Genomic DNA, 14,374 nt, shown 5'->3' with positions numbered 1-14,374 from the left:
AAGCTTATTCTTATTAAGTCATGGTTAGTATTTAACAGGGCAGAATACAAAATTCTTCTTTCATCTGAACCCTATTTTGGACATTTTACATCATGTTTTCTGGTTGCAGAAATATCACAAGCCTCTAGATCACTTAAAGTATAAACAGTACTCTTAAATTGGCAACACATGAGAACATTAAATTTAATCTCTTTCTCTCAGATTGGTAATTCTTTGTATCTTTTTGTTTTTTGAGCACAAATAACAAATGTAACCATGATGTCTCCTTTATCTCCATATAAAGCATAGGCATATAAAGCATATAGCAAAGGCCAGTAAAATTCAGAGTTACCAAGTTATGCGGACAAGAAGAGGATTTCTGTAGCAAAATTTTCTCAGGATTTGATGTATTAAGTCAGGCATAAGACCTTTTCATTTACAAACATGAATTTTTGTGAATGAGTTGACTAGAAAGCTTAGTTCAAAGACTTCTACAACTAATGTTATTATGTTTGTTTGTATGGTCTTTTTCCAGTTGTACACGCTTGTTTTCTGACATAGGTACAAATTCAGAAGTTTATAAATGTGTGTATGCATGTGTATAACTGACAATCCTTTGCAACTACCTCCAATGTCTTGAAAAACTATTTGAAATCACAATCCACACAAACTCCTCTGCACTCTGGTTTACCTGTTGAGTACAACAGGTGGATTCGTATCTAGCTAAGATAACCCATCAGGATTTGCAGGTCATTCTTTTTTTGCCCCCCCCCCCCCCCATCCCACCCTTCTGTGCATTTCCAAAGTTGTAAAAGTTTGTGCCCCTCCAGAGGAGGTGCATTCCATAATAAACTGTACATCATAAACGCATTTGATCATGTGTTTCTGATTGTTGAATCTAAGGCACACAGCTCTTTCTGGATCTAAAGTGTACCAGGTACTTTCTTTGCCCCCAAATAACATGTAAAAGCACAGCATCTGTGGAGCTCAAGGATGGTATATATTTGTTGAAGGGAATATCTGTGGGATAAAAAACAAAGTGCAAGAACACCCACAAAGATTTAGAGAAATTTGACAAAACAAAAAATGCCTCTTGATATTTTTAAGTAGACATCCTCGGGGATTTTCTGATACTGGGACAAATCTTTCTGTCGTCTTGAAACATTCTCATATGGTTTGCAGGATGGAAAAACAAGAGAATTGGGGATTTTGGCAACTTTATCTTTGGTGTGTCGCGGCTCCAATAGCAGAATACCGGTTCGCCGAGGGAGGATGTTGATCTTAACACAGGCCGCAATGTGGTTCCAATCAGCAACACCGCTTCAAACAGCTTGCATTTCGAATCCTACTTCCCCCTCCCTCCCCCCCCCCCCCCCCTACACACACACACACACACTTTTCTGCAGCAGGAATATTAATATCCATACTGTGGAGAGATAGAGAAAAGTGGTAAGAGATGGTGTAGGGCTTGACTTCCCTTCAACATTTCATGTGAAATGACTATACTACCAAGAAAGTATCAACGCTTATATTGGGATATAGCCCTCCATCAGTATTTGAACTGCAAGTTATAGAAATCATACCGTTACACATCAATCTCAATTTATCTGACATAGATGTAAAGACTGAGTGGTGATGATCATTCGTATCATTTCTATAAATAGATGCAAAGGTGTGCTTATCCCTCCTCTGCTTGCTCTTCATCTCCTCCTCCTCCTCCTCCTCTTCCCCCTCCTCTGTCTTCACCTCATCTGTTCATCCTCCTACCATTTCTTAACCCGTTGAGGATGAGTCCTGAGCATACTTGGGCAGGTGTCTATGGGAAAAGTGTGTTGTAGCAAAATCAGTCCGTCCTCAACGGGTTAAAATGCATCTGCTGCCTTCAGTTTGGAGGCATCTTCCAGGACTTTCATTGTCAAACCAGGGAGATGGGAAGAGACTTCTCCCACCTCCTTGGTCAAACTAAAAGAGGTTACAAACTTGTTTGTTCACATTTTCACACGTGTCAACAGAGACTCCAACCCAAAGCACCTTCTGATCTGGAGATTCTCCCGCCTGAAACCCCTAGCAAACGGGAGATTCCAAGTTGATGTGTGCGAAGCGCGAAATTCCCAGGTTCTAGATGCTCTCTAGTGCTATCTAAGGCTTATTTTTTCAACATACGATAGCAATAAGTAAGAAATCCTTTCCAACGGGAGACACAGAGCCAGGGCGGGAGAAATTAAATCATAAGCGGGAGAACGGGAGATTTTGCAAAAATGGGTTTTCGGCGGGAGATCTCCCGTCGAAAACGGGAGAGTTGGAGTCTCTGTGTCAAAAGGAAGCTGCAATTAACTTTTTGGCCCTGTTATATAAGAAATTGATTGTAATTTATGTAATTGCAGCAAAAATTATCACAATCTCAATGCAGTCAACTCTCATTTGATTGGTTGTCACATAAAGTTGCATCCATGATGACTTGCAAATACTCTGAGGAGTTGGGAAGATCATGTGATATATGATGGAAAAGAGACCAGATTAGTGGCTGCAAAGTTTACATTTTATTTTGTCATATCAAGTGTATTCCATCACAATCACTTTGAATATCCAAACTGTGCCCATGGGCAACGAAAAATAACACCTTGACATGATCCCAAAATGAGGACCTCATTCTGGCGGAGAAAAGTGGGTTATGTCCCTACAGGTGTTTGGAAGTGGAGCTCACAAATCAATTCCACCTGCTTAATGGCTCATTCACTGTTTTGGCAGCTTGTCACAGCCCCATCTAGAGGCAGTACTTTCCATAAGCTTAAATCCATAAACAGAAAACTTTGAGAAGTGATGAAAAAGAAAGGGCAGCAAGCCATCCCTATATTTCTGAATCCCCATCAGACTGCCTGAAGATTTTTGTTTTGTTTTTTGTTTTGTTTTGTAAAAAAACTGCCTTGAAAACAGCTTTCTACATTTATGACATTTTTAGTGCAGATACAAATAAACAGGCTGTAAGGCATATGAGGGGTGTATGTGTGAATTTATGTGCTTGTCTCTAACATTGATGTGCCAATCGATTAACTTCCAGTATACATCCCCGTAAGCTATGAATAATTTCCCTATCTGAGTCAGGATTTCAGATATTTCGGGAGCATGAAAATGAAACACAGCATCTGTTAGGTCTATTATTGTCTTGATAGCACCACATATACATTTGAATGCCAATTATTTTAAAGTGGCATTGCAGGAACTATTTCAAAATTGGAGGTTTTCCAGTATTTTGATATTTTTGGAAAACAAAATGAAATGCTGAATGCTGAAAATGCTGGTTTGTCAAAGCAAAAACATTCTTTTAGTTTTACCACATGAATTAAGTAATGTTTAATTTCCTGAAATCAACAAGTTTCCCCATCTTTTTTTTTTTTTACATTTTTGAGTGATGCATTGTATCATTTGATACCAAAACAGGTACTATTTAAGCATAAATACAGCTGTAAGCACTATTGGCATCATTCCAGCATAGTATTCATATATAGCCATTGTTTTCATCAAGTTGATGTATTGATAACTAATTTCTCCTTAGGAAGACAAAATGTAAATAGAAGCATCCAAAAATAAAAGCAAAATTATGGCACTAGACATAAAGGAAGTTAGAATTAAGCTATTCTTGGTGTATGGGAGGTTTAGCCTAATTTTTCCATAATAGGGAGATTTGGAAATTCCATTAAAGGATATTGAAGGGCAAATAAGCTTTTATCCCTAACCAGCTCCCATTCAAGTTTGTTGCACTCTGTCAAATAAAAAATAGAATAGAAAGTGATGTGTGATACCATGGACAAGGTATTTAAGCCTCCCCTTGTGGAAGCACATTGTTGACTGCACCTGGGACAGCCACAGCACCATAACCTAATTCTTCCCTGCATATCACAAAAATTAAGTGTTAATTCCCCTCAAGAATTCCTTTCATCCCACGGCGGAATTTAACTCTGGAAGGTGCATCCAAACTGCACTTTTCCATGGCAACCGTCTCTCGAACGCATCTTTCAACGTATTAAGGAATTGAACTCCAAGTTGAACCTGTTTATAGAAGAAATTGTGCGTGGTTACGTGGAACCTCACCCTCTTATTTTTTTTCTTTCTTTCTTTGCTAGCCCCTGCCTGAGAGTTTTCTGCCATTCTACTTACAGATGGGTGTTTAGACTCTCTCTTTCATGTTCTGGAAGCTAGACTTGTTCTTTCCTTCAGCCCCAAGAGTACAGCTCACCCTCTGTGGATGAAAAAAAAAGTGAACTTCAGGCATGTCAGTGCCAATTGATATCCAGACATTCCTTATCATGTTGTCAAATAGTATACTTCATGATCACTCAGGCAACAATGTTGAGTCTCTTTGCTAGGTACTTGATGGCAGTTGATGGCTGATATTGAAGCCAATTATTGCGGACTTTCCCCAATATGCAAACTGGCTGGCATGATATTTTTGACATTTGTCCACATGAAATGGAAATTCAACATGCAGACTTCAAATGATGAAAGCAGTAATGGGTTAGTCGTCATCGCTTGAGACAGTATCTCTGCTGTGCTCTATGACAATAAAGGGTAGAAAAGCTGCATATGGGAGAACTGAACTACTAAAGATGTTAACCGTTGATATCAATATTGGATCAACAAATCAAGCTTGCACAATGCATCTCAATAGCTAATGAGCTTCAAACTCCTTGCTCTATCAAGGCAGTGTCACCTCTTTGCTGTTTGTTAGCCCATAGTCACAAGCCTCTGCTATAAACCATGCAGACTGAATCACTAACTGACCATATATTTTCACAACCTCCCATCCCCCCCCCCCCCCCAATCTTAACTTGACCTATTATGACTTATTGGTGCCTTTCCTCAATGTGTGACTTTTCCTGTGTGACTTCTCCTGGGTAACGCTAAGTCACTCTCAATCCTACCCACCTCCCTCGCCAGATTGTGCAGCCGTACAGCTTGGGTGCTGTGATGCATCTGGCGCCAAATGATTTATACATTGGAGACAGATTTCAGTTTACTTCTGAGCCGCTTTGTGTAAGTGGTCATGGCAGCTGGGTGAAGATTTTGACACTTGGATTGGCAGTGACATAAATCATACTAGGCCTAATCAGCCATATACCCTGGCTTTGTTGCTTACTATGCCAGAGTTTCTATTCAGGTTGCAAAGAATAAAAAACTTAGTGAAAAATATATGCCCAGACTCTGCTATTTCAGTATGGAACTGTATAATCATGCAAAATGTAATCTATGGACACCTGAGAAACTCTTCATCTTCATACAGCTTCAGGACCCTATAGCATTAGAATTAGTGGATAATTTTTTTTTTTTATGAATCAGAGAAATCTATTTCTGTTCCACATGGACTGATCAGAAATGAGCATGTAGTGGTAAGTGTATAAATGTTTAAAAGACTAGAAAGTTTTGTGATTGGAGCCACTGACCATGTTTCCAGCAAGAAATTATAGCATGATTGATTATGTTGCATCAATTAAGTAAGCAATGCCGTTTGCTGTTATTTTTTTTTTACCAAACGTGAATACGTTTCTCACGAAAATAAGAAACAAAAGGTGCTTTGAATGATTACATTACAGATAACTGCGACTTAATTTTCATTTCGCCGTATGAAATATCAAACAGTTTAGTTCCAAGTCTTTAAAATTCTTGGCTATGTTGTAGCAGGAAGGTGAGACTCACCTCCATGGTTGTAGCAAGCTTCTCAGTTAGACTTATCCCATGCCCACAAAAGCATTATACTGTAAGCCATCATGGTTCTATGAACCATACTGTCTCACAGACAAAAAGCTGCAGATATCAGGTTATCAGTGACAAGTTGCGATAGTCGTTACAAGCTACTGAAATCCTTGCGTCTGATTAGCTCAGAGCAAATTTGTCACAGAAATGTGGCAGTTGTCACTGATAACAAGTTATGTGAAATAGGATCCAGGTCTGTACTTCAAGTTCACAGACCCATGAGCAGTCTTAGATCTCTGATCAGTACCACCGATAATGATAAGAAAACAGAACAGTCCCACATATGTCTGTCAGCACTGTAGCAGATGGTTTGCACAGAAAACTTGTGTGCTCCCATACGTCATTACTGGATTACTCTGCAAGCAACATTTGATACGGGGTCAGTCTTGGCCCAGGTTAGTTTCAATTCTACAATCCTCTAGTTTATGAAAAGTTACATAATTCTCTCAGAAATCCCATAAGTACCTCAGTTGGGTGCTGTTGAGAAGGAGGATATACGATTTCATCAGAACATTGTGTTTTCCAGTCCTGATTCTAATTCAGGAATGCTTGGCATATTTGATGTCACAATTTCTTTCATTTCAAGAAGTTTAGTGCACTATGTACAAGCAGCAGCTGATGGACCTTCTCCAGTATAGTGTGCATGGGAGTGTCAACTGTCAATTTCTTGGATTCTTAGGTTTGATCACATTTCTCTGCCATGGCTGTGCAAACTGTATGTAATGGTGCCATTATTTGCTCATTAAATTCTATTGCTGAAGTAATCCAAAGGTATTGACTTTTTCTTCTTCTTTTTTTGTGAGGATCTCTATCACAGTCTGCTATTCCAAGAGGAGATATGCTTATTCAAAGGATGAAATGTAAAAATCCTCTCCAGCACCTTTTCTATCATACAAACTTTTTTTTTAAATCAGATAAATCATGCAATAATATACCTGTTAATATCAGCTTTCTTTAAAGCTGTCAGAAAGAAGATACGTGATGAAGATACACTTTATCAGTAAGTTTAAATTTGTAACCACACTTCTTGAGCACATTTCTGATAATGTTTAGAGTAACAGTGTGTGGACATCTGATGAGTCTATCTAGTGACTGCAAGAGCAAACAACATGTGAGTAAAGTTTACTTTTAGAATTCTGAAAATTCACTCAGTTAGCATGAAACATGCTTCCAAACCTGTTTGAAAACAACTTCTTTTTCTAATCTGAAATGCCCTTTGCCTTCTGGATGGTAGAATTCCCAAGATATGATTATTTGCCCCAGAGAAAAGAAATATGGAATGACATGTAACAGCTCTGCTCTGTTGTTTTTTGGTCACCTGCCCACCATCAATTTGATATATGAAAATTGACTCATCAGGTTAATCACAGTGGACATGGCTGGTGTATACTCATACAAAGTTGTAGATTGTTATATTGATATTATGATCTACTTTCAGTTTCAGTATTCAATGAGCTTTGTAGGCTTCTAAACACCTTCTTTATAGATATTCACACATGGAGGAGTTACTAGAGGACAGTATAGTGGCAATTCAGACAAAAGGTTGATAGGTTTGGGACTTTTTCTGCTGAATCTAGTGCCTTCCGGCTCCTGAAATCTCTATCAGTTGTCCCAGGACAGGCCCAGGACAGTCCCAGGACAGTCCCCCTAGCTGCACCTGCCAGGAGAAAAGATGGATGATTTCCTACCGAGGAACCCTCATCAGACGTGCTCCAGAGATTTTAGCAGAGCATCAGGGACAAACGATTGAGGAAGTCATAAAGCTGACCTTGAATTTCAACCCCACACAAAATATTGATGATTCATGACTGTCTACCAGAAGAAATGACAAGTCTGCTGCTTCCCCACCCCATCAGTTGTCCACAGACTGCTGAATTTTCCAAACCTCAACATCTGTACTCCTTTCCATCAATAACACATATATAAAAGATGAGAGCGGGAGATCAGTAATGTATTATTAATGTCCAACGTATCACACATCTTCTGACTTACAATCATATATCGTCAGCAGAGAATGAGAAGGGTGCTATCGCATTCTAAAATTTGAGTGTAAATAAGAATAAAGTGATCAATTTTCATGAGATAAAAAAGATTATTTTATCAACAGTGAGTAGATTTTTAAGCATTGTGCCAAACATGGATTTAATAGCACCATTGTGGTTTTAATTTTTAAAATTTTGCTGAAAATCAAAATAATTTAGAATGTTGACACCATAGGAGCTAAAGCTCTACGACATGATACCAATAACTCAATATACCCCCACAAATTGTGATAAAGCCCTTTTTGTTCTCAGCCAATGATATCATTATTATTATATAAACTGTGTTTTCACTCCCATTTGTCCTGCTTCAGTGAACATATCTATATTTTCTCCCTTGAAACTCAGCTGAAATGCATGCTATAAACGCCCAGGTTTGTGATTTTGTGTCTCAGGACAAGTGTGCACTAGCTGCAGATTTAGAAAATGCTGTAATTCTTTCCAAAAATGTGCTATGATTACTCTTGACTGCCGTGCAAATTAGTTCCCCCATGTTATGCATTTCCCAGCCTTTTTTTCATACAATGCAAGGCTCTGTGCTGTTTCTGGCACCCTGCTAACCACAAATTAGTTGTAGTCATCCAGCTGGAGGAATGTGAGTTATATGTCAAAGGGTGATTGTTCAAACTCCTCCGATGAATGTTTTTGCACTCAATCTTTGATTTCGTTCACTCGGTCTGTAAGCAAGTGATGCTCGCAAAGAGGCTGTGATGTTGCAGCTCTGAGGATCAGTTGGAATGTCATTCTTGCAAGATTCAATAAATGCAGAGTCTGTGTGAAGTGTTCCAACTGCACATGTGCTGCAAAAATCTCTTCCCATGTGAGGTGCGATGATGTAAACCATATTTGGCTGAACAGGAACAAGACATTAGCTTTGCGTTTACACGAATACATTAGAATTATGAATCTTTTCTGCTATTGAAATACAGACAATGGTTAGCTTTATCTGTGATGTAGTAAGCACCATTTTTGTTGTCACCTGGTAACTAACATTTTGCAGTCAATTTCACGGGCGGATCAAGGAATTATGTAAAAGGGGCGCATGCGCCCTCCCCCCACCATTTTTCCTTTTTATTTCTTTTGTTTAAACAAAAAAAAAAAGGGCGCGTGCGCCCAGTGTACCCCCCTCTGGATCCACCACTGAATTTAGTGATGAACACGATTTTATCATTCTGGTGATATGTGTGCCATTATATCAAAAATGTTAAAGAAATTTTTAAAAGGTATCAAATTACATGTCAGCATAGAATGATGTAACTTGGAATGCTAATCTTATGCTTCAGTTACAGAGATACAGGACATGAAATTTTGTTAGAATGAAGTAAAAGTCAGGTCCCAGTATTATCATCACTAACATCTATGCAAAATTCCCTGTGGCTTAAAAAAAAAAGTCTATAATGAAAGAAAACTGCTGATCCCGAGGATTTCATTATAATGTAAGTCTCCCATATAACAATGGGAATGCAAAAGTAGTCTATTTTTTTTGCTACATTCCCAAACTTTTCATCTGTTTGTGTGTTGTTGTTTTTTTTTCCTTTTGCATTACATAGGTGGTCTGCTGCATGATGCTCCCTACGATGTGGACGGGAAACTGTCTGAACTCCTCTACGAGTGTGTCTACGAGAGCCAGCCGGGGAGCAGGATGCAATCCGTCAGGATCCTGAAACGACTGCTGCACATCCTCCAGAGAGGCTTCACCTACCAGAGCAACACTGCCAGAGATGGGGAGAGGTCGCTATGACGACAACATCACTGATGCAATCTCCATCGCTTATTCTGGCTTACAGTTTTTGACAGCAATAAACTTTTCTTTTCAATCTGCTCGTGATATCTTCACATACATGTACATCATCACATACCACGTACTTGATCTGGTGCAATAACTGCATGGTAGTTTTGGGCTTGATGTGTGCGGTGACAAGTGCACATCGAGCTTACTCACCAACTGTAATTCCTCACTTTTTTGTTTCCCCTGAAATAAATACTAGTGTCCTCTTTGATGGTAAGTTTCTTTCCTCACCATAAGGATGAATTCTTATGGCAGTTTGAATTAATATGCCATGATCAATTGGATATTTATACCCCCGCCAAACGAAGTTTGAAGGGGGTATATAGGAATCAGCGGACGGTCGGTCGGGCGGTCGGGCGGGCGGTCGGGCGGTCGGTCGGGCGGTCGGGCGGTCGGGCGGTCGGTCGGGCGGTCGGGCGGTCGGTCGGGCGGTCGGTCCGTTGCAAATCTTGCGTCGCGAACTACTTCCTCAGTTTTCAACCGATTCCCATAAAACTTGGCACAGATGTGTGCCTTGGGTTGTAGATGTGCAAGACGTATTTTTTGACAGTACCCAAAAGTACGTTGCCATGGTAACGGCATATTATGGGCAAAAATGGGTACAAATCTTGCGTCGCGAACTCCTCCCACAGTTTTTGATCAATTTTTATGAAATTAGGTACAGATGTTCATCTGAATATGTTAATGTGCAAGACACATATTTCCGCAGTGGCAAAAAGTGCGTTGCCATGGTAACGGCATGTTATTGGTAAAATATAGGGCAAAATGCTTCATGGCAAAACTGCTTCATCAGTGTTCTTCCAATTCCCATGGAATTCATATTGAATGTTTGTCTTAGGATATAGGTCAGCATGACACATTTCTTGACAGTGACAAAAAGTATGTTGCCATGGTAACAGCTCACATATTATGAGCCAAAATGATGGAAAATTTTGTGTTGCAAACTACTTCCTCAGTTTTTGCCCAATTTCCATGAAACTTGGTACAGATGTGTGCCTTTGGTTGTAGATGTGCAAGACGCATTTTTCGACAGTACCCGAAAGTACGTTGCCATGGTAACAGCATATTAATGGCAGAAGATCAAGGAAAGATCTTGCGGATTTAACTACTTCCTCAGTTTTTTGACCAAAGCTTATGAAATGTTGTTTTGACCAAAGCTTATGAAATGTTGTTTGGAGGGGGTGTAACCAGTCGCTGTAGCGACATTTCTAGTTTGAATAGTAGTAATCACTTGGTATGGAGGGAAATGATGGACTGGAGTATTACTTTTCAGTGCTTCAAATACAGGATGTCTATGCACTTATGGATCCAAGTCATCGCAATGAAAATCCCTTCGAGAATGTATCAGTCCATAAACATAGAGTTAGGACTATTCCACCTTCAAAACTCTGACTGACCCATTTGGTTTAATCGGACATGTCAAATTCAAGGCACTGGTTCCAGGACATGCAGCCAAAGAGAAGCTGTTCAAAAAGCCTCCTGAGAGTGTCGTCAAGTGAACTCTGTAATATGCAAAGTGGAAATAAATCAATTCACTGCGTCGTCATGAATGATAGCATTTGTACAATGCAAGCAGTGTGTGACATCCTGTAGACTGAACATTAATTGTGTGCATTGCTAGTTTCCAATTGCATCTGTATAAGCTTAACCTAAGAATCCTAAAAGTGAACTACATATGATTAACCTTCTAGTATGTCAGCGCATAGTTGGCTACAATTTTCAGTCGAGCAACAATTTCATCATTATGTATTAAATCTAAACCAAGATATGGTAGAATATGCCCTGTCTTTAGTGTGTATCATAGATTGCTGCTAAGGCAACTTTTTGTCATGGCAAGAAACTTGGTTTTAGCCAGTTCCATTCAGCAGAGATCATCTTGAAAGATAATCTAAATTAAGTTTGTTCAATGACAGATGAGTGCTCAGACAGCAAAGCGTATGTAAGTTACATAATGAGCGGAATCTTTGATTTTGTATGTTGTCATCATTTTCCATCGGTAAATTCATGATGCAATTCCTTTGAATAAGTGGATGAATCCTTGTGAAAAGAAGATGCAAGAACTCTCTTGGATTGCCCTTTAAGCAAAGTAGATCCTTCTTATGATTATGCAGTGGCTAGCTCCCATCTCTCTTTAAATAGATCTCTATTTCTCAGAGGTCATGTATGACCTTCACTGACTACAAAAGGTTCCAGTCGGACGTAAAAATTGGAAGGGAAGATTGCCCTTACTCTTTACCCGAGTCATAGTAAGTACTGCAGTGTCAAATTCTAATTTCTTCCTGTTCAAAAGGGGCAGAGAGTGTTCTGTAGAAATAGATTGAGTGGTGCAATCATAGTAAAAGTATCAGAGATGATTGAATATGGCATATTTACCCTTCCATTCTGACTAGTAGATCGTTATACATTTTGTATATTGCCTTCAGTTGTCAGTAAGCCAACTTTTCAAAAGCCATGCCATGGGCCTCGTGATGTCACCAAATATAAGCGCTGTAACAGGAAATCTTGCCGCCTGCTTAATGTCTACATCAGATAGCATTTTGTGCACATTTAAAGGCCATGTGCCACTTAGAAATGTTCAGATCTTTAGGGGAGAAACTCATTAACGTTGCCTTTATGGAGACGGATGCAAATGAGAATAAATGTCCCATCATCAGTTGAGTACCAGAAGGCTGCTATCGTGTTCCAAGATGTGAGCATAAATAAAAACAAAACAATCAATTTTCATGAAATGAAAAGTTTATTGAACGTAAAGTAGGTAAATTTATGAGCATTTTTCCAAATATATCGTGAAATAGCACCCTTGTGGTTGTAATTTTGGACATCTTACAGATAATGAAAATTATTTGAAATTGACGCCATAATGTAGAAGAGATTGATCTCTTTACAACATAATACAAGTAACTCAGTGCCCCCAAAACTGCGATAAAGCCCTTCTGGCTCTCTGCAGATGCCATGTAGGTCTACTTTGTATTTTTACACTAAAGCAAACTTAAAACAAAAGTTTGGGAACTCATTCTGAACACCATGCATGCAAGCATCAATCAAAGTTAATGACATGAACATGATAATATGGAAAAACTGTGGGTTCTTTATTAAGATGCCACATTTGTTCTATTCACTGTATGCTGAAAGTATGACTATTCTTAGATTGATGCAAAGAAAATGCCTTTCTTTGTTTTGGTCATAACCGGAGTTATGGAAAATTGATTCCTACTACAACATTGGAAATGAGATACAATTCTTGTGAGAAAAATAGAAATGAATAAAAGTCCTTTTCAGACAGCATCACTTTTTTATTCCAGTAACTAACAACTTTTCTCCTCTGCTTAAACACCTTTAAACATTTTATTTTCAACCATGCGTTATAATGTGCACATAAATGTTTGTCATTTTGAACTAATCAGGAAACGGATGTTATCACTTTGAGAAGTGTCATGCTTCATTTGTTTGATTTTAGCCTTGATGATTGATTATCTTTACAGCAATTTGTCAGGAATTTGTTATCTGTGGTTATGGAAACAGACTAAGTTTAATTACCATCAAACTGTTGTGTCTTCCAAGTTCCACATGTACAGAGTGAGGAACGTATGCTGAATTAATCTATGTATAACTAAAGGGAAATGATGTATATTTTTATCTGCATTTTGTATTGATTTTCTACATCCTTGTTCTTGAAATGATCATTTCCAAATGTCATATGAAAGGAAAGAGAGAGGTCAGTACTCATGACTGTTACGTCTTCCCTGAGATTTCAGGTAGTATTTAAAGCACATTTAACAACAGATCAAGTGATGTTGTTAAGATCCAAAACATGTTAATGTGTAGGTAGGAAATAAATGTATTTTGTCTTCTCTGCTTGTTTGTTGGACTTTTTTTATTACAAGAGTGTAAATATTATCATCTGGCATGAAGCCAGTCAAATTTCTAGCATCCTCTTGGCTGCCATGTGGTGCCAGAAACAGTGCAATGTATAAAAAATGATTTTAATCTTTTCATGAGATTGTGTGAATGCCCCACACAAGCTCTGTGATATATCCTGTAGCAATGCCCAGCCCCTTATTCATTCATATCACATTAGTCTGTGACAAGAAGAAATTAGTTTAGTGCAAATCAAAGTTTTGCCGATCATTTTCTTCTTGAAGTGTTCCCTGTCATCATAATGCCAGCCTTAACTTGCTGATGCCACGTTATTCTGAGTATAGTACTTGCCAGTGAATAGAGTTGTACTTTTTTTGTGTAGATTTATCATAAAAGATGCACATTGGATCATTGTCTTTATGTTTGCATTCCTTCTTTTGTTTCTTACATCTGTTTTTAGCACACATCATTTAAACATCGACATAGAGACAACAAAAACAGAAGTGCCAGCAGACTAAACTTCAACAGCAGTGCACTTTCATCATCTCATCGAACACACTATTTGAATACTGTAGCTGCATTTTTGTTTTCTTTTACACCTCCTCACATAGAAATTAAGGATCATGCAGCATCCTAACTCGGTTTCTACTCTCGATGAAAAGAAAGCAATCATATTATGTTCATCACTGTTTCTCTGTCACCAATTGAAGTAATATTCCTGATATTCTAATCTTTCTTTGGTAAATGATGTGTTTTTTTCCTATTTATCTTTTATAGCCATTTGCAAATTGAGGACAACTTGTGTGTATATAGTCGGAGCCACAGATTTTTAAGTAATGATTTATTTATTAGAGACAGAAGATATGAGAATGTATAGGAGACATGATTGTAGAGAACATGAATATTCTTTTTTCTACCAGAATTGTGGTAGTTGAATGGGGTTGTGTACATGTGTGTATAT

The 14,374-nt window shown here is 38.5% G+C and overlaps 1 protein-coding gene across 1 annotated transcript in view; it reads left to right on the top strand.

Annotated features, from left to right (window-relative positions):
* LOC139722617 (divergent protein kinase domain 2A-like) overlaps positions 1-9,507 on the top strand; it is a 65,068-nt gene extending 55,561 nt beyond the window's left edge. The window contains exon 5 of the mRNA XM_071633918.1: positions 9,317-9,507. Within this exon, the coding sequence (XP_071490019.1) occupies positions 9,317-9,507 (191 nt within the window). The remainder of the gene's footprint in view (positions 1-9,316) is intronic.
* The last annotated feature ends 4,867 nt before the right edge of the window (positions 9,508-14,374 follow it).

The sequence above is a fragment of the Diadema antillarum genome, unplaced genomic scaffold (assembly GCF_040938485.1).
Source record: "Diadema antillarum isolate AM-2024a unplaced genomic scaffold, OU_Dant_1.0 scf00000167, whole genome shotgun sequence".
NCBI lineage: Eukaryota > Metazoa > Echinodermata > Echinoidea > Diadematoida > Diadematidae > Diadema > Diadema antillarum.
This window is presented reverse-complemented; position numbering and strand designations above follow the sequence as displayed.